Source organism: Sinocyclocheilus rhinocerous, unplaced genomic scaffold (genome assembly GCF_001515625.1).
Source record: "Sinocyclocheilus rhinocerous isolate Xijiao unplaced genomic scaffold, SAMN03320098_v1.1 scaffold1112, whole genome shotgun sequence".
Classification (NCBI taxonomy): domain Eukaryota; kingdom Metazoa; phylum Chordata; class Actinopteri; order Cypriniformes; family Cyprinidae; genus Sinocyclocheilus; species Sinocyclocheilus rhinocerous.
The window spans coordinates 1200646-1221535 of record NW_015657961.1 but is presented as its reverse complement, the minus strand read 5'-3'; the positions used below and the strand labels follow the sequence as shown (position 1 = coordinate 1221535).

The 20890-nt window shown below is 37.8% G+C and overlaps 2 protein-coding genes and 1 long non-coding RNA gene across 6 annotated transcripts; all 3 read left to right on the top strand.

The window, feature by feature from the left end:
• The first annotated feature begins 116 nt into the window (after nucleotides 1-116).
• LOC107721739 (tripartite motif-containing protein 16-like) lies at nucleotides 117-3068 on the top strand. Of its 2 annotated transcripts, none has more exons than XM_016529898.1 (6): nucleotides 117-739; nucleotides 1016-1111; nucleotides 1313-1546; nucleotides 1673-1823; nucleotides 1986-2045; nucleotides 2177-3068. In XM_016529898.1, exons 1-6 carry the CDS (start codon nucleotides 149-151, stop codon nucleotides 2710-2712), a joined length of 1668 nt encoding a protein of 555 aa, XP_016385384.1. In that variant the 5' UTR covers nucleotides 117-148; the 3' UTR covers nucleotides 2713-3068. The 2 variants fall into 2 exon arrangements, with proteins under 2 accessions (XP_016385384.1, XP_016385383.1); XM_016529897.1 differs by having other exon boundaries at nucleotides 1313-1547; nucleotides 1665-1823.
• A 402-nt stretch (nucleotides 3069-3470) lies between these two features.
• On the top strand, nucleotides 3471-20806 carry LOC107721721 (kinesin-1 heavy chain-like). 3 transcript variants are annotated; one of them, XM_016529872.1, is made up of 26 exons: nucleotides 3471-3804; nucleotides 11690-11777; nucleotides 11868-11941; nucleotides 12625-12729; nucleotides 12855-12903; nucleotides 13088-13143; nucleotides 13287-13374; nucleotides 13566-13690; nucleotides 13774-13878; nucleotides 14569-14714; nucleotides 14906-15054; nucleotides 15320-15528; nucleotides 15681-15749; nucleotides 15854-16060; nucleotides 16157-16300; nucleotides 17676-17864; nucleotides 17998-18115; nucleotides 18226-18281; nucleotides 18371-18480; nucleotides 18654-18755; nucleotides 19003-19063; nucleotides 19171-19242; nucleotides 19425-19529; nucleotides 19794-20010; nucleotides 20124-20259; nucleotides 20546-20806. In XM_016529872.1, exons 1-26 carry the CDS (start codon nucleotides 3679-3681, stop codon nucleotides 20547-20549), a joined length of 2910 nt encoding a protein of 969 aa, XP_016385358.1. In that variant the 5' UTR covers nucleotides 3471-3678; the 3' UTR covers nucleotides 20550-20806. The 3 variants fall into 3 exon arrangements, with proteins under 3 accessions (XP_016385358.1, XP_016385359.1, XP_016385357.1); XM_016529873.1 differs by lacking the exon at nucleotides 3471-3804 and adding an exon at nucleotides 5182-5362 and having other exon boundaries at nucleotides 17679-17864; XM_016529871.1 differs by lacking the exon at nucleotides 3471-3804 and adding an exon at nucleotides 5182-5362.
• On the top strand, nucleotides 9309-9734 carry LOC107721768 (uncharacterized). Its single transcript, XR_001637730.1, has 3 exons — nucleotides 9309-9377; nucleotides 9521-9577; nucleotides 9679-9734. It is a non-coding gene; the product is annotated as an uncharacterized LOC107721768 (long non-coding RNA).
• Nucleotides 20807-20890: the final 84 nt, after the last annotated feature.

Below are 20890 nucleotides of genomic sequence, written 5' to 3'. Positions count from 1 at the left end.
TTGGCCACTCCTACTTTCAGTTCAGTGAAAGTGAAACTCATCACTACTTCCTTCTTAGTCTGGGTGTGGGATTCAGCAGTTTTGCTGTTGTTGTTGATTTCTGTTTCTAAGATCTAGACTGTCTGAGTTATTGTTTTTGCAGTAAATTATGGCAGTATCTAGTGTTTCTTTAGCTCAGGATGAGTTCAGCTGTTCAATCTGTCTTGATCTACTGAAAGATCCAGTGACCATTCCCTGTGGACACAGTTACTGTATGAGCTGTATTACAGGCTGCTGGGATCAGGATGATCAGAAGGGAGTCTACAGCTGCCCTCAGTGCAGACAGACCTTCACTCCAAGACCTGTTTTAGGTAAAAACACCATACTGGCTGAAGTGCTGGAGAAACTCAAGAAGACAAAACTACAAGCTGCTCGTCCTGCTCAATGCTACGTTGCATCTGGAGATGTGGAGTGTGACGTCTGTACTGGGAGAAAATATAAAGCCATCAAGTCCTGTCTGGTGTGTCTGAACTCTTACTGTCAAAATCATCTTGAACAACATGAGAATCTCTTCAAAGGTAAGAGACACAATCTAATGGATGCCACTGGGCAACTGCAGGAGATGATCTGCCCTCAACATGAGAAACTGCTGGAGATTTTCTGTCGTACTGATCAGCAGTGTATATGTTATTTGTGTACAATGGATGAACACAAAAACCATGAGACTGTATCAGCTGCAGCAGAGAGGACTGAGAAACAGGTATTAATGTGTCTAATGCAAACATAACAATTGCAGCATGATTAATTTGAAAATATACCATAAAAGTTTTTGTTTATCATGCACTATGAAAATTTGATATATTTATATAAAATCTAATAATAGTGGTTAATATCAGAAAAGCAGTTAGCAACACTAACACTTGAATTCTTAAATTGATTGTAAGATTAACAAACAAAATAAATACAGCCATTTCTAAAAATGTTCAAACTTACTGGTTAACAGACACATATGCTGAACAATAAACTTTTCCAACAGAGTCAGCTGAATGAGACACAGAGTAAATTCCGCCAGAGAATCCAGGAGAGACAGAAGGAGCTTGAGGAGCTGAGAGAGATTGTAGAGTCTCACAAGGTGAGTTTTGAGCAGAAGAACAGCTGCTGGCGAGCTGTTTCAGACTCAGTTATGACTCTCCTCCAGTCAGTCAGTGAGGAGCCAGTGCTGGAGCTCTTTCAGTCCCACTGAAGCCCACTGTGGGGAACAGGCTGTGTGAGGTAGCAGTAAGAGCTGAGTGAATGGACTGATTCTGATGCTTCTCTCTCTGTGTCCTAACAGCGCTCTGCACAGGCAGCAGTGGAGGACAGTGAGAGGATCTTTACTGAGCTGATCCGCTCCATTGAGAGAAGCCGCTCTGAGGTGACACAGCTGATCAGAGATCAGGAAAAGACTGCAGTGAGTCGAGCTGAAGGACAGCTGGAGCAACTGGAGCAGGAGATTGAAGATCTGCGGAGGAGAGACGCTGAGCTGGAGCAACTTTCACACACAGACAATCATATCCATTTCCTCCAGGTAACAGAGATCTGACAAACAGGACAGTGGTCTTCAGGAAGGGAAGAGCATGTTGTCTAGAGTTTCTATCAAATGTTTCTGTGTCTTTAGCTGGTGTTTCTATTGTGTCTTTGTGTCTGTTTCCAGTCTCTCTCTGTTCCTCCTGGATCTACAGACTCATCCAAAATCACTGTCAGTTCTCGTCTCTCTTTTGATGATATTGGTAAATCTGTTTCTCACCTGAGAGAGAAACTGGAGCATTTCTGCAGAGAAGAGATGGCAAAGATATCTGATATGGGTAACGCAATGGATCATTCATTTACTCTCAGATATAGGTTAAGCATCATGCCAGAACATGCATAAATATGAAACGTATATGGGATACATACATACTATGTTCTCTTTTCTTTAATATTAAACTAATATTGTTCATTCACTCAGTGTCTGTTGGTTTTCATAGTAAAATACATCGAGTTTATATCCATCCCCGAACCCAAGAAAAGGGAGGAGTTTCTACAATGTAAGTAAAAATGACAACGCACAAAAGGGGGATAAACGAAAAATGTGCACAAAAAAAATGAAAATCATGCCATCTAATGTCAGTAACTTTAAGATGATTTAGAATCAGCTTATGTGTTTTATCTCTTTCAGATTACCGTCGGTTCACGCTGGATGAAAACACAATGCATAAATACCTCTGTCTGTCTGAGGAGAACAGAATGATTACTGAAACTAACACAGACCAGTCATATCCTGATCATCCAGACAGATTTGATAGTTTGACTCAGGTGTTGTGTAGAGAGAGTGTGTGTGGACGCTGTTACTGGGAGGTTGAGTGGAGTGGGAGAGGAGTGTGTATATCAGTGTCATATAAGAGCATCAGCAGGAAGGGACGGGGTGATGAATGTGCATTTGGATATAATGATCAGTCCTGGAGTTTGTATTGCTTTCCTTCCAGTTACTGCAAATACTCATTCTGTCACAATTACAAAGAGACTGAGCTCACTGAGGTCTCCAGCTCCTCTAGAATAGGAGTGTATGTGGATCACGGTGCAGGAACTCTGTCCTTCTACAGCGTCTCTGACACAATGACCCTCATTCACAGAGTCCACACCACATTCACTCAGCCTCTCTATGCTGGGTTTAGAGTTTATGGATCAGTGAAACTGTGTGATATCACAAAATAGATGATACAAAGTCATATAGTGCTGCATGTGATATTATCAATAAAAATACAAGTAAAAACCTTATCACATTAAGCTAATAATGGTTCATGTAAGGGTGAAAGAATAACAACAATGTTCATTGTAACCAATTGCACAAATAATATACTGTCATAATGTATGCTGTAAATAAAAATATGAGCGAACAAAAGGCCATAACGTCATTTATTTAGGCCTTTGGAATCTGAATATATGACATCACAGTTATGAATGAACAACCTTGCAGTTGAAGATGTACTGTTCATTCTGTTTATGAAACACTGTGAATGAAAACAGATGGAAGTGTGATCAACATTAATTTACTTCAATAAACATAAAAAGCAGAGAAAGTTTACCCCCCCCTCCTTTTTACTACAATTTTACTGACGAGAAATTGCAAATGACTAAAGATAGGAAGTAAAAAGTAAGAAAACATTGCATGAAGAAATGCAAATAATAAAATAAAAATAATGGAAAAAATGGACACATATAATATCGAATACAATTTAATTGTAAATACATTAAGATGATCACAGATCAATTGTAACAAAACACATACAGTAGAATAACTAATAAAAATGAATTAGCAATATAATTTAAGATAAAAAAAAAAATTGTTTGGTTTTTTTTCAAAAATTGGGGGGGTGAATTTTATGTCATTAGACAATTATATCTTTTGAGTTTACCAAATAATAATCTATCATTTTGTCCTCATTGTTATTCTTCTGTTAATCTCCGTGACGGTGACGAGTGTGAAGTGACGTCACCGAACCGGAGGCCGGGTGATCCTCCAACGCGGCTCTTTCTGTAGTCACACGGGCCGGGAAACAAAACAACAACCCAGGCCTGGACTTTGGAGCAAGGCGGTGTCCCACCCCTCCGGCCGTGTCTGTATCCGTGTGTTTGCGTGTGTTCTGGCCGGTGCTCTCGTGATTCGGTAACCGGGGGAAGATGGCGGACCCGGCGGAGTGCACCATTAAAGTTATGTGCCGTTTCAGGCCATTGAATAGCTCGGAGGTGACGAGGGGGGACAAATACATAGCCAAATTTCAGGGAGAGGACAGCATCGTGATCGGGGTGAGTGATATTTTGGGACGGAGTTATTTTGTATCATTTACTTTTCGGTTGATCTCGCGCGAGCGACTAATGCTAATGACCGCAGTCCATCAGAACCAGAATTTGTCACGACCTGTTAATCTGAATATTTGACACCGACACCAGCCTCTGCATCCGGTCCGGTGACACCCGAAACTGACCGTTTAATTCGGACATAAATGTTAATTTAGTTAATTTCAATGTCGTTTCCTCATGAGCTTCATGCTAACCGTGTTAGCCAGCCCTGCACATTCAACGCGGAAACACAGTTAGTTTTACACTTTTAGGACAGCAAAAGCTTATTTTATTTATTTACTCAGTTTAAGATATGTAGTGGTTGCACATTGTAGGTTTAGATTATTATTTTATACCTATAATTGTAAATTAGGGTGTGGATATTTGTTGAATGAGCAGGAAACTGTATTTGTACGTATTTGTGGGCGTTTGTAAATACTGAGAGAAAATCTATATCAGGAATGTTTTCAAACTTTTCGATATCAAGGACCACCAAATATGTTCCCATCGCTTAGGCCTCTCTTACAAAAATGTAGCTGTTTTAAATAAAAATAAAACAAATTTTTTTTTTATTCCTGAAAATAACAATTAATGGATATGTGTGAAAATGTGTGATTTTGTAACAGAAAAGACAATATGTTATTTGGTAAATTAGCTGAATTTATGTTGTTACTGTACTAAAATCTAAGCAAATCATTAAAATATTATTTGGAAAATATTTACTTTTAGTAGATACAGTATTTATTCTATATAACCTTACATAAACATTTTTAAGTACAATTTTCTAAATATAATTTCATTTTCCACACACCCCTTTTGTGACCCATCAAATTTTTTGGACTCTAGTTTGTTTGAAAACTGCTGCTCTTTATAACATCAGCAGTCACATTTATATATAAAAAAAAAACAAAAAAGGGTGTGAATGAAGGTGAAATTGGACATGACTCATGAGGTTGTAAAATGAAAACAGAAGCTTGGTTAAACCTCTTTTTCTAGCACATATACCTGTTAATATATAACTAGGCTTCTATTAAACCAAAGACCTGAATGTAACACATTTAAAAGGACCAAATAGAAATGCTGATGATCCGTATGTGCAGAAACTCAAGAGTTGCACTGACATCTACGTGTATTTGTGGGTGGGGAATTGATTAATCATTGTCACTGTGCTTTGATTATCTTTAAACCCAGTTCAAACATGACAGTCTATATGTCATAAACTATGGCTATGGCTGACTAAACTATGGCATGATGAATGACATTTGAAAACAAACATGCCATGTGGCAAGCTGAATCATACAGGTGACCACCATCCCTTTTAATGTAAATAATGATTATTCCGTCCGTCCGTGTGCGTGTGTTCTGGCCGGTGTTCTCGTGATTCGGTAACCGGGGGAAGATGGCGGACCCGGCGGAGTGCACCATTAAAGTTATGTGCCGTTTCAGGCCATTGAATAGCTCGGAGGTGACGAGGGGGGACAAATACATAGCCAAATTTCAGGGAGAGGACAGCATCGTGATCGGGGTGAGTGATATTTTGGGACGGAGTTATTTTGTATCATTTACTTTTCGGTTGATCTCGCGCGAGCGACTAATGCTAATGACCGCAGTCCATCAGAACCAGAATTTGTCACGACCTGTTAATCTGAATATTTGACACCGACACCAGCCTCTGCATCCGGTCCGGTGACACCCGAAACTGACCGTTTAATTCGGACATAAATGTTAATTTAGTTAATTTCAATGTCGTTTCCTCATGAGCTTCATGCTAACCGTGTTAGCCAGCCCTGCACATTCAACGCGGAAACACAGTTAGTTTTACACTTTTAGGACAGCAAAAGCTTATTTTATTTATTTACTCAGTTTAAGATATGTAGTGGTTGCACATTGTAGGTTTAGATTATTATTTTATACCTATAATTGTAAATTAGGGTGTGGATATTTGTTGAATGAGCAGGAAACTGTATTTGTACGTATTTGTGGGCGTTTGTAAATACTGAGAGAAAATCTATATCAGGAATGTTTTCAAACTTTTCGATATCAAGGACCACCAAATATGTTCCCATCGCTTAGGCCTCTCTTACAAAAATGTAGCTGTTTTAAATAAAAATAAAACAAATTTTTTTTTTATTCCTGAAAATAACAATTAATGGATATGTGTGAAAATGTGTGATTTTGTAACAGAAAAGACAATATGTTATTTGGTAAATTAGCTGAATTTATGTTGTTACTGTACTAAAATCTAAGCAAATCATTAAAATATTATTTGGAAAATATTTACTTTTAGTAGATACAGTATTTATTCTATATAACCTTACATAAACATTTTTAAGTACAATTTTCTAAATATAATTTCATTTTCCACACACCCCTTTTGTGACCCATCAAATTTTTTGGACTCTAGTTTGTTTGAAAACTGCTGCTCTTTATAACATCAGCAGTCACATTTATATATAAAAAAAAAACAAAAAAGGGTGTGAATGAAGGTGAAATTGGACATGACTCATGAGGTTGTAAAATGAAAACAGAAGCTTGGTTAAACCTCTTTTTCTAGCACATATACCTGTTAATATATAACTAGGCTTCTATTAAACCAAAGACCTGAATGTAACACATTTAAAAGGACCAAATAGAAATGCTGATGATCCGTATGTGCAGAAACTCAAGAGTTGCACTGACATCTACGTGTATTTGTGGGTGGGGAATTGATTAATCATTGTCACTGTGCTTTGATTATCTTTAAACCCAGTTCAAACATGACAGTCTATATGTCATAAACTCTGAAGATTTTTTTTTCTATGGCTGACTAAACTATGGCATGATGAATGACATTTGAAAACAAACATGCCATGTGGCAAGCTGAATCATACAGGTGACCACCATCCCTTTTAATGTAAATAATGATTATTTCATAGAGCAGTTTTTCTTGTACGTCCTCTTCAATTTCACAGATCTTTTATTATGTTGTTAAGGGTCGGGTATTCCTGTCTGCTTACAGTGTGTGTACGTTCCTGAAAGACGGCTTTGAAATGGATATGTTTGTTTTTGTTCATTGCTCGCTCTCTTAATGGTCCTCTTGTGTGTGTGTATGAAGATAATGTGAGAGAATGCCCAGGAATTGGAGACTCCTTCAGGCTTATCCACAGTAATTTGAAAAAAATGAAAAGAGTGTGTGTAAGCACTAGAAGGAAGGTGAGATAATGATTTGGAAATAGAGAGCGCTCCACCCTGTGCTACCCCTGGGACTCTGTGTGTCTAAGTGAGATGAGAAAATAGTTAGGTAAGAAAGTGCCTCAATCAGAACTCTGGGAATTTTTTCTCTTCTCACAAGAGACTGGCCTTGGTTCTGTATCAGTGTTGTGTTCAGGCCAAGCATAAGAGTACATGATGGCCAAGCATCATGATGTGCTTTGTAGATTGAAATTGATAATCTGTTTCACAGATGTTGACACTTTTCTACTTCATTATCCGTTCATAAAACAAATATATAAATATGTTTGCAACAGTACTTTTATTAGATACAGCTTTTATTAAATGCATTAACAATCATATAAATTATTGTTTTGTTAATAATAATGTTTATTTAATTGTTGTATTATTAGTTTGTTATAGTGTCAAAATGACACTATAATGCAAAACTGATTAAAATGTGTTTTGAACACTTATAAATCAGCGGTACAGGTTGATCTCTTGTGCATTACGGACAGGTTGCTGTTAAACTGATTGAGTACAGGAACATGTATTATTTGAACATGTGTTTAGTGGCAGTCACTAGTCTTCCCCCACTGCACATTTTAGAGACTTTCAGCCACAGCAAAAACATGTTAAAAGAGTCTGTAAACCAGTGGTATGCTCGTGAAAAGCTGTTAAACATTACATTTCCGCTGTCATTCCCTCTAGACTTTGGTCATCTTAAGGCAGTCATTTAATCCTGATCTATCAAATGAGTCCCTTATTTTTGCCATACTATAGCATATTGATTGGTAATAATACTGAATTGCTGGCATATTCCACAGAGGTTTGCATCTTGTTTAGGCTAGGCTTAATTTAGTTGATAAAGTATTCATCAACTTTTTTTTTTTATTTGAATAAGATTAAGTGAATCTATCATTGAACTGATGATTAAACAATTAGGTAGGCTGCTTCTTGTCACAGTAAAGATATGGGACCCAATGCTTAACCTGCAATAATAGTGCAATGTTTGCACACTTATGGTTTGACATTGCTCTGATAAAACAAGGTATCAAAGATCATTAACCATTAAGCTACTATCACCCCAACTGGAAAACTTAATAAAACATCATTAAATGGTCATGCTTCATTTAATTGTCTTTTTTATTATTTGCTAAATTATACATTAAAGTCCGCGTGAACCGGAAGTTGCTGCCGACTTTATTTCAGTGTAGTGACGTATTTCCATCTGAAACGGAATATTGAATAGAGGGCATGGTTTTATTTTTGCGCTCCTCCTCTCTGTCTCTCACTCATAGCAAACTAACGGTTGGAGGGGTGTGTTTAAAAGGATATTCTGCCCAAGCCGTCAAACTGACATCATCAGAGAAGGACTGCCATTCCAGAGCAGAAGCAAATGATCAGATTTTGATTAAAGATTACCAAGACAAACAATTTTTTTCAGCGGATTAACTTGCACGGATTAATTGTTCACATCAAGACTAGCAATGTGCGCTAGTAAAGTAAATAGTCAATTTTGATTTCATGCCGACATTAAGAAATCATTTATTCACATTAAGGTTATACTTGCAATAAAATGTATTATTTCATTTACGTTTATGTAAACAGCCTTAGCCTTAGCTTAAAGGTATTATATTGTCAAAACTGAAATTTCCTGACTTTTTTCATGATAACTGAGGTCTAAGGGCTATGTAACTACCATATAAGTTTCAAAACCTTCAATCCACAGACAAATGCACACAGCCTGCATAAAGTAGCTGTGCCTTTTCACGAGCCGTTGTGACTTCCGTAAAAAGGTGACGTCAGAACTACACAGTCACCGCCTTCAGTCACCCCGACCACTGCCCACAGTCCCACTCTCCTTTTGCCAAACCCCCAGACAACATCTTGATAAAAGTGATAGCACAGATGTTTATAATGTTACAAAAGTTTTCGATTTCATATAAATGCTGTTCTTTTGAACTTTCTATTCATGGTATCCACAAAAACATTAAACGGAACAACTGTTTTCAACATTCATAATAAAAAAGTTAAAGACTGCTAAATGGCTGCAAAAAATTCAGCTTTGTCCTCGAAGGAATAAATTAAATTTTTTAATATATTACACATTTGAAAACAGAATACAGTTATTTGAAATTGTGTAAAAAATAAAAAAAAGACAATTTACAGTACTTTAATCAAATAAATGCAGCCATGGATTTTTTTCAAAATTATGTAAAAAAAAATCTTAAGGTTTTGCATTGTAGTTCAAATATGTTTTTTTGTTGTTGTTGTTCATTCTCCTTTGTGCAGTGTACCCAGCATGGTTAGTTTGGAGGAAACAAAGCTGTACATTGGTGTCGACTATGGTAAGCCAAAACTGGGGAAGTTCACAGTAAAACTCTGCTTATGAAACCTGTTGTGATGAATGTCCAGTTAGAATAACTTGTTGTGCATCATGATGATAGAATAGGATATCAGCTTCTCAGTAAGTCATTGCTGATTTTTCCAGATGAGTCCAGAGAGAACTACCGTGAGGCCATCTGTAAAGTGATGAGACAGTTGCTTCGTGAGTGATCCTCATTTAGAACACCTTCCAGCACACAAAATTTACTTAATCTACATTATCCACAATTCTTAAGACAAGCATCTTCTAATTTTCTTCTTTAGATTACATTCTGGAACACTCAGAGGATGACACCAAATCCCTTTTCGCCATTATCAAGGTAAGTGTACACAGTAGATATACGTGCAAAATGAATTGACCATTGTTCATTAAGTTTGTATTGGATCTAGGGTTGGGCCGATAGACGATGCCATCATCCATCGCCGATGGCTGATAGACTTCACGATGTTGAGCCGGCATCGTGATCCTCCCATCCCCCCCTCCCCCTCATATACCCCCCGCAATCCGGGCGCATCCCAATACCATGTTCGGAAAGAAAACGGCATGTACTACGGAACCCCTAAAGTTAATAAATACGAGATGAGAGGAAAATATATATTTCAGTATTTTCTCTCGCAGTTATATCACTGGGTAATTATACGGCATCAGGATCGATTGCGGGCATCAGGCAGGGAGCCGCTATTATGCCTGGCATTGAAACTGCTTTTGAACGCGCGATTTTTGTTTCACTTTCATTTTCAAGATTCGTGATCGCACATACTTTGTTTATACTATGGAGCAGCAGTACTTACCACACATTTTACAAGATTAGATGTTGCTCAGGATCTGCAATTTGCCATCGTTCTCGGTCATCTCTCCTTACTCTGTTTATGTGGTAAGTGAAATTTTATGTAGCCTACTGTAATATAACAGGCATTATGTAATGTCCGCAACCCGTAAGTAAACTTTTCACACATTTTACGTTACATTACGGAGCCAGCATAATCTGAAATTATAGTTTGTAAACGGTTATGCAACGCTAACATGATGCTAACGTGTTGCTAACTTGATGCTGACGTGTTGTATCAGTAGGAAAGCAATAGTTACGTAGATTACTGCATTCGGTTTTTGAAAAAAATTAAATAAATAAATAAATTAATTACCATTCTGAAACATCCTGTTGTAAGCGCATTTGATGAGGTGGTTGGTTGTCGCCTGTCGTCGCCGATTCGGGGTCTGAGTCCGGCTCAAACATGTAAGGCCGGAAAACATTTCCCTCAGCAGTGGCCATCATTACAGGTGTTTCTATTTACAGGTGTTTCTATTTTTCTATTTGCCATAGCAGGCTACAGCATACATGACCCTAGTTACCTGTGGTTGTTCTGGCCGTGCGTCACTCAGAAAACAACAGGCCAATCAGAAGAGAGGCTCATGAATATTAATTAGACAAGCCAAAATCAACCTATTCTAAGCAGAGCTCCTGAGAAAGGAGCTGTAAAAATATATTTAGATGGTTTTTGGTACTTATATCGCAAATATATATTCTTAAGGACATCAAAACCTAAAATAAAACTCCAGAAAGGTGTATAATATGTGACCTTTAAGATAAATCACTTGTATTTTCCATTTTTTCAATTTTACGTCATTTGTAAGTTGATTTGGATAAAAGCATCTGCTAAATGAATATATTTCATCAAATATACATTGGTGTAGACTGACATTCTTAGGAATATTTTAGATATATTTTTTTGGTCCATTTAAGTGTTTTAATCCCAGCAAACCTAAATACCACATTTTAGTAATAGTTATTTTAATATATTGAAAGTAATGTTGATTATTTTATTAATAGTATTCTATTCAATATTATTATGCAATAATAGTCTAATATATTTCTACTGTAAATTCTTTTTGACTTGTTTATGTTGAGAATGGCCAAAACTGTCTACCAAAACTAAGTACAAAACACAAAGGTTGATGATTACGCTACAGTAGTGCCATGTTATGACAAAAAACTAGGAGCCAGTAAATGAATGGTTTGAGACCTTTGATACAGTAGTATATGTCATTTACGTTCATGCTCGTGTTTTTAATTAATTGTACAAATCTTCACTCTCACTTTCAGTTCTTGTCAGCTGATCAGTCAATCCAAGCAGTTTATTCTGTAACAATTCAGGCTGTTGCGTGTTTTGTCACAGTAACTCTTGAAATCCTAAAAACAAATTCTTGTGTTCAGTGATCTAATGGTACTTGTCCTAAATGCGCTTAATTTTATATTTATTTTTCTTTTCTCCACAGGGTAAACCGTATGTGTTTGACAGAGTTTTCCAGTCCAACACGACTCAGGAGCAAGTGTACACGGCTTGCGCTCAACAAATTGTCAAAGGTAAAAGCAAAATTGTCACTTAATAGACCTCTAAATTAAAGCAAAAGGCAGAACATGGAATAAGTCTTGTGCATGATTATGTTCCAACAGATGTACTTGGTGGCTATAACGGAACCATTTTCGCCTATGGTCAGACATCCTCGGGCAAAACGCACACAATGGAGGTGAGCGAGAAATACAGTTGACATATCTCTGTGCAAAACACTTTTACATAATCACATGTAAATATGAATATTTTCCCCATACCTTATGTGTGGAAGATCTATTCATGTGTCAAATGTACTTTCATTTTTAGGGTTGTTTGTGAGTGTATAGCAGCTTGTGCAACTTGGAATTAGTTGTATTGGATTTGTGTGATGGTCAGTCAACTGGCTTTGTAAAGTCAAGTTCATTTATACAATAGTATTATAGGTACATTTATACAATACAAATTATGTAAAAGCAGCTTTACTGTGAAATACTTGATTGAGGCTTAAGGTGTTCAGTATACAAATGTTTGGGGTCGGTACGATTTTTTTTTTTTTATTGATACGTTTATTCAGCAAGGACACATTAAATTGACAGAAGTGACAGTAAAGATATTATTTAATGGTACAAAATAAGAAAATGTAATGCTACTCTTTACATTTTCTGTTCATCAAATTATTCTGAACAAAACTGGTGCTGGTTCTGTATATTTTGCTAGATATACATATATATTTAAAATAAATATATATATATATATAGAATAAATTTTACTGACCAAACTCTTGAGCTGTAGTGTGAACAATGTAATGGAGCAAACAGGTGTCTTTACACAACGTTTATTCTACTTTTATGAATGAGAGATATTGTGGTTGTTCTTTAGGGAAATCTTCATGACACAGATGCAATGGGAATCATTCCCAGAATAGTGCAAGACATCTTTAATTACATTTACTCTATGGATGAAAACCTGGAGTTCCACATTAAAGTAAGACTTTACCTTCACACACTATTTTATTAACTGTCTGTCTTCTTATTCTTTAAAAGCTTGACATATTGCTTCATGTTTGTATCTGCTCTCTTGATGGTGTTATTATTTTATATTTTTGGCAGGTGTCATATTATGAGATTTATCTGGATAAGATTCGGGATCTGTTGGATGGTGAGTGTGGTGGCTGTTTAAAGCCTCACATTTGCTAGCCGCTTGATCTGAACATAATTAAAAAATGTATTTATAATTCAAAGGTAGTAGAACTATAAAGCTGCTCTTGTTGTGTCTTAATGTCTCTCTCTCTCTCTCTCCCTTTCTTTCTTTCTCTCTCTCTCTCTCTCTCGTTGTCTTGTAGTTTCAAAAACTAATTTATCTGTACATGAAGACAAAAACAGGGTTCCTTATGTCAAGGTGAGTTCCTGGAACCTGATGTCCCATCACTGTGTCACCAGTGTTCCAGTGTCCCATTAAAATCCTTACACAAAGTGGCAATTACCACTGATCTTTAAAGAATGTAAGTTGTTTATTATAATTGTGTGTCTTCCTGGTTTTAGGGCTGCACTGAGCGATTTGTTTGCAGTCCAGAGGAAGTGATGGACACTATTGACGAGGGAAAATCCAACAGACATGTAGCTGTGACAAGTATGAATGCACAGACAAAAATAGAGAATACATATTTTCAATAAAGAGAATAAAATATAAGTACCTTTCCATAAATAGACTAAACCAGATCCTATGAGGAAACTGTAACATCTGCATCCTTCATTTGAGCTGATGCTTGTAAACAATGTTATGTGGGTTTAGTGTTAATAATGTCTTTGTGTGTGTCTCAGACATGAATGAACACAGCTCCAGGAGTCACAGTATCTTCCTGATCAATGTGAAGCAGGAGAACACGCAGACAGAACAGAAGCTCAGTGGAAAACTCTTCCTGGTCGACTTGGCAGGCAGCGAGAAGGTGTGTGTGTGTGTGTGTCAAATTTGTCTTGTAGTGCAGTAAAACATGAGCTGAGTGTGTTAAACTTTTGTGTTCTCTCACAGGTCAGTAAAACAGGAGCTGAAGGTGCTGTACTGGATGAAGCCAAAAATATCAACAAGTCTCTGTCGTCGCTGGGCAATGTGATATCGGCCTTAGCCGAGGGCTCGGTGAGTCACACACACACACACACACACACACATACACACATACACACACACACACACACAGAGACGCATATGCTTACAGGCTTTAGATCAGTTCTGTACACTCTTTGTTTTGTAGCGTTTAGGTCCTGGAGCTGTGAGGCTAATGTGTATGAGTTGTGTTCAGAGATTCACTTTAGCTTTGTCCATTTCAGTTTTGCTGTTCTTTATCGGTATGACCAATAATGCTACTTGTGCATAACCAAAGGACAATATAATGTAACATAATGAATGTATAATTAAATTAATACAATTTAAGATAATTTAAAATAATACAGTTAATTAGTTAATTTTCGGTTTCGGCTGAAACAGTTTAGTAGGGCTGAAACCATTGACCAAAACAGTGACGTTCAATTAGCGCTTTTCGGATGCTGTGTTTTGACTGTAATTGTCTATTCCATGCACACGATGTGGATAAGCTACAACGGATAAACATGTCAGCTGCGTGGAGACTAGGGCTGAGTTGACAATAGTGATTTGTCATTTTTAATTGATCTTCATTTTGATGCCGTTTTCAGATTTGAACAATTTTTTGTTTTGTTTTGTTTTTTTATTTCCCTCAGTTGTGGTCATGGAGCTTCATTATACATTTAAATCTGCTTTATTAATATTCGATCTAATTTTATCCTGAATCTCTCTTTATTTCTTTCTCAGACATACGTTCCATACAGAGACAGTAAAATGACAAGGATCTTGCAGGATTCTCTGGGTGGAAACTGCAGGACCACCATCGTCATCTGCTGTTCTCCTTCCTCATACAACGAGTCCGAGACCAAATCCACCCTTATGTTCGGACAGAGGTGAGGAGACACATTCATGCTTTTCAGCTCTGTCACTTTGTCTGTTCTCACCATTCATAATAAAGGTGTCACTGGTCTCACTTGTTTGTTATGTGTTTATGCAAGAAAAATTACAACTCTATGTATTTATGCAAAGATTGTGTGAAGAGAAAGACACCAGTTTACAGCTGTGATTGGGTTTGTGTTTGCAGAGCCAAAACTATTAAGAACACAGTGAGTTTGAATGTAGAGCTGACAGCTGAGCAATGGAAGAAGAAATATGAGAGAGAGAAAGAACGAAACAAGAGCCTTCGAAACACTATCACATGGCTGGAGAACGAACTCAACCGCTGGAGAAATGGTCAGATGCCTATTTTGATTATTATATATGTTATTATAATATTTTTACATTTGTGACACAGTTGTGTTCTCGGTGCATTCAAAACTTTGCTGTGCTGTGAAATGCTTCTGTTTTGGATTTTTGTATCTTAAGTGATTGATATGATTCATTGTACGTCATAACTTTTCTTTAACATTTTTCAAAGTCCTAAAATATTTGAATTAGGTTTAAACTTTTGAAAGTACACGTTTGCATTTCCTCAGAGTTCTCTGTTTGTGTCCCGCAGGTGAAACAGTACCTGCAGAGGAGCAGTTTGATAAAGAGAAGATTAATGCTGAAGTGCTGGCGCTGGATAACACAATTAACAATGATAAATTTGCATCCACACCAAGCATGCCGCCCGTGCCAGGGATGCTCGGGGCCCGACTCAACAATGTTGAGAAGGAAAAATGTGAGGTTGAACTCACCAAACTTTACAAGCAGCTTGACGACAAGGTACACACATACTCATACACTCACAATTTCTTTAATAAATATATTCTCAAAAACACCCTAGTTGCTACAGTCACAGTTAGAAGAATAAAAGCATGGTGATTTTTCCTAAAGAAGGTGACTGAACTTGTGTTTTGTGCCTCATCTCTCTCCAGGATGAAGAGATTAATCAGCAGTCTCAGCTGGTGGAGAAGCTCAAGCAGCAGATGTTGGACCAGGAAGAGGTTCGTGAACTCTTGTGTGCACATGTGAAATTGGCGTAAAAGAGTTTTAACAAGTAAACATTGTATATTCATGCTTGTTCTATGTTTTTGCATATGTTTTGCAGTTGCTGGCCTCGTCACGAAGAGACCATGATAACCTGCAGTCAGAGCTGACTCGTTTACAGCTGGAGAATGAGGCATCTAAAGAGGAGGTGAAGGAGGTGCTGCAGGCCCTGGAGGAGCTCGCTGTCAACTACGACCAGAAAAGTCAGGAGGTGGAGGACAAAACCAAGGAGTTTGAAGCCCTCAGCGAAGAACTTGGTCAGAAATCTGTAAGTGCCAGAAGGGCTAATTATATATCAGTCTTTTACCTACACTCGGCCTGCTATGACAAGAATGACACTAAACTTGACTTTAAAACATTCCAGAGTATCCTGGCGTCTATAGACTCAGAGCTGCAGAAACTGAAAGAAATGGCCAATCACCAGAAGAAGAGGGTAACTGAGATGATGTCGTCACTGCTCAAAGATCTGACTGAGATTGGCATTGCTGTGGGCAACAATGACATCAAGGTGAGTGACACACATATAGGTTTTTTAAGGTAAAGGTATGAATGACCCACCTATGAATGACTTATTGTAGTTGTTAAATCAAGTATCTGTATCTATAAAATGTTTATACAAATATATTAATAGATTTTAACAAACAATTATACACTTCACCTTTTATTGATTATTGTTTAGCTCCTTTAGTATCTTTAATAACCATAACTAATTGATTTGTGTATGAAACTTAAAGGGTTAGTTCACCCAAAAATCTTAATTAGCCCATGAATTACTCACCTTCAAGTCATCCTAGGTGTATATGACTTTCTTCTTTCAGACGAATCCAGTCGGAGTTATATTAAAAATTGTCTTTGATCTTCCAAGCTGTTTAACGGCAGTCAGCGGGTGTTGCAGTGCTTCAGTCCAAAATAAGTGGGAAAAAAAAGCCATCCATAATAAAAAGTGCCTCACATGGCTCTGGGGGGTGAACAAAGTCCTCCTGTAGCGAATTGATGCGTTTTTGTAAGAAAAATAACCATATTTAAAATGTAAATATCAATTTAATCTAGCTTGCGCTCACTGTTGTAAACGGAAGCAGTTCCGGGCGGATGAAGTAAGACCTCGGCGTTGCACATGCGCCGCTCAGAAGTGATGCACGCGGAAGCGCAGCGGAGAGATCAAAACAAAACAATGGTCACTAATTAGAAGTACAAAACGAGGATTTGTAAAGAAGAATGTCAGAAGATTTCGATATAAGCCAAGAGGAGACTGTCACGAATTAGAAGTACAAAACGAGGATTTGTAAAGAAGAATGTCGGAGGATTTCGATATATGCCAAGAGGAGACTGGTTTTCCTTTGCTAAAGTAAGGAAACTTTGCTTCTTTTGCTCCTGTATACAAACGTTGGTTTTCACGAGACTCACTGGCGCATGTGCAACGCCGACATCTTGCGTCATCCTCCCGGAGCTGCTTCGGTGTACAACTGTTTGTGCAAGCTAGATTAAAGTGATTATTACGTTTTGAATATGGATATTTTTCTTACAAAAATGCATCGATTCGCTACAGGAGGCCTTTGTTCACCCCCCGGAGCCGTGTGAGTAACTTTTTATTATGGATGCATGCGCTTTATTTCACTTCTTTTGGACTGATGAACTGCAACACCCGCTGACTTCCATTAAACAGCTTGGAAGATCAAAGACAATTTTTAATATAACTCCGATTGGATTCATCTGAAAGAAGAAAGCCTAGGATGGCTTGAGGGTGAGTAAATAATGGGCTAATTTTCATTTTTGGGTGAACTATCCCTTTAAATGCTAAGTCAAAACAGAAAAAAGAAAAAAAGTCAAAACGGAACAATAAACACTTAAAACTGAGTGATACTGAGGAGTCTCTCTCTCTGCAGCAGCATGAAGGCAGTGGTCTTATAGACGAAGAGTTCACTGTAGCCAGACTCTACATCAGTAAGATGAAGTCAGAAGTCAAGTCGATGGTCAAACGTTGCAAGCAGTTGGAAAACACTCAGTCTGAAGGCAACAAAAAGATGGATGAAACTGAGAAGGAGCTTGCAGCATGCCAGTTACTCATCTCCCAGGTACGGTTTTACACTCTTGCCTCCTGAAGCTCAGTTATTTCTTACATGGCAAACCCTGCACTATAATTTACTAAACCATAATGATATAAATAAAAAAATATTTTATATTAACAAATGAATGCTTGTTTTGCAGCATGAGGCGAAAATTAAATCTCTGACGGAGTATCTGCAGAATGTAGAGCAGAAGAGGAGACAGCTTGAGGAGGATGTGGACTCTCTCAATGAGGAGCTGGTCAAAATCAGTGCACAGGGTACACACAGGATCATATTCAAAAACAGATTATGCATCTATATACGCTATTTCAAAATAATACAGTAGTTGTTTCTGCTTACAATGTTTGGTTTGTGTTTGTGGCAACAGAGAAAGTTCATGCAATGGAGAAAGAGAGTGAGATTCAGACTGCCAATGAGGTGAAGGTAAGAAATGTGTACACACACACATACAAATGGGCTTGTTCAATTTGGATCTGTATTTTTTTTTAATGCGAGTGTATGTTTGTGTTTAGGAGGCAGTTGAGAAGCAGATCCAGAGTCACAGGGAGACCCATCAGAAACAGATCAGCAGCCTGAGAGACGAACTGGAAACCAAAGTGAAAATCATTACAGATCTACAAGAGTACGATACACACATTTCAGTTAACATAAAGCAGTTTCAGTCAGAAACTGAACTAAAGTGTGTGTAAATGTACTGTCTGATTTCCATCAAAGTTAAACTTCAGACTTGCAGCTCTTGATTCACAGCAGTATTAATAATAATACACCAATAGCTAATAAATTCTCTCTTTCTAGTCTGAATCAGAAGATCTTGTTGGAGCAGGAGCGTTTGAGGGTGGAACATGAGAAACTCAAATCCACTGACCAGGAGAAGAGCCGCAAACTACACGAGCTCACGTATGTAATACACAGTCAGTTCTATTCATCTCCCTTCTTGTAGCAGTTGAACTGCCAAAAACGTTTATGAATCTCTTTATGAAACCCAAATTTCCCTGGTTTCTGTTGGTCATCTAAAGAGCTGAGCAAATTTTTAATGAGGCATAAACACACACCTGCATATTAAATGTGTAATAAATTACAGATGTCCAAGGATTGCATGTCTTTAGTGATGAGCTGTTTTAATGGATTTGTGTGCACATTACAGTATGATGCAGGACCGCAGAGAACAGGCCAGACAGGATCTGAAAGGCTTGGAGGAGACTGTGGTGAGTGCAATTTCTCATCTCAGCACTAGAGGGCGACTAGAGATGACAGTTTTATTCACATCATGTAGTGTGTATTTTTAAATATTGTTATTTTTCACCTATTTAAGGCCAAAGAGCTGCAGACTCTGCACAACCTCAGGAAATTGTTTGTTCAGGATCTGGCGACTCGTGTGAAGAAGGTAGGAGTCAATCTGTCGTGCATCTTCCATTCGTTTTCATATCTATTCTATGTCCTGTTCTGTTAAAGCAAATTTAATTCTGCCATTTAGGTCAATGTAAATCCATTTGCTTTCTTTCTATGCAGTTGACTTGGTGGGTATTTAATTGAAGGGTATTTGTTTTGTTTTTTGTCTGGGTGTAGAGTGCAGAGATGGACTCTGATGAAACTGGTGGCAGTGCTGCTCAGAAGCAAAAGATCTCTTTCCTGGAGAACAATCTAGAACAACTCACCAAGGTCCACAAACAGGTAAATCCAAACCAGAAAAGTCCTCATAAACTTTTTTTCCTCTTACTTTATATTGCCAGTTTTAGTGTGTTTAATTAGCACGACAGATTCATATTGCCAAAGCATTTTCATGAAATAAAGCAAAATGAAAATTGTGCAAAACAACATGCATAATCAAATGAAAGAAAAACAATTACATAATGCTGTGTGATTGACAAGGAATCAAAAGTGATTGTTAAAAAAAAATCTCTCTCTTACTCATTGGTGTCTTTCTTTCTTCTATAGCTGGTGCGTGATAATGCTGACCTGCGCTGTGAGCTTCCTAAACTTGAGAAGCGTCTGCGGGCGACGGCGGAGCGTGTGAAGGCTCTAGAGTCAGCACTCAAAGAGGCCAAAGAGAACTCCGCCCGTGACCGCAAGCGCTACCAGCAAGAGGTGGACCGCATTAAAGAGGCCGTGAGAGCCAAAAACATGGCCCGCAGAGGACACTCCGCACAGATAGGTGACTGAACGCTTACACAAGCACAGTCACCTTGATTAAAATGAACACAACAGGAAAAAAAAGAAAGTCCATGATCTTTTCTCTCATGATTTGCCTGTATTTTCTGGTTGTAGCTAAACCCATCAGGCCTGGTCAGCAACCTGTAGCTTCTCCTACACACCCCAACGTGCTGCGTGGAGGTGGTGGTGTGCTCTACCAGAACAGCCAACCTATGCCTATCAGAGGAGGTGGCGCTAAACAAGAGAAGAGGTTTGTACAGTTTTTAGTAAAGAATCTGTGGCTTTTGTTTGAAGGAAAACCATAAAGGCAGCACAATTGCTGACCCACTTCTAGTGTATCAGCCTAGTTTTTGGAACATTTTGTTAATTTGTTTATTTTTCAGTGTCTAATAATTACTATTATTATTATTATTATTATTATTATTATTATTATTAGCATGGGCTCCCCTCTTGGGAGTATAAAAATCCTTTGGTTTGTTAAGCACAACTTTTTTGTGTCCAGCATTCTCACTGCCATTTCTTCTTGTTTTGTTTAGCTGAAGATGAGTTTATTTTTGTTCCCTCACTACCGAAGCTGCAAGAAGTCTTCATGGAAATCTGTCATTCCATTAACATAATCCCTCCTGCTGGTGCACATGGGAGGACGTCTGAATCAAAATATTCATGGCTGTACAGTTCCACTCCCCATCTTTTTTTTTTTTCCTCCAAAGCAAATTATTTTATGAATATTGCACCCTCACACATGCACCAAACATGATATAAAAAAGAAATCAAGAAATAAATGTAAGCAAAGTGAACGGTTGACACAGAAGCCAGTGCAATCAGCTCTAATCAGCCTTCAGCTGCTCTCTGCACACCTGTAACCTCTGATTAAACTACTG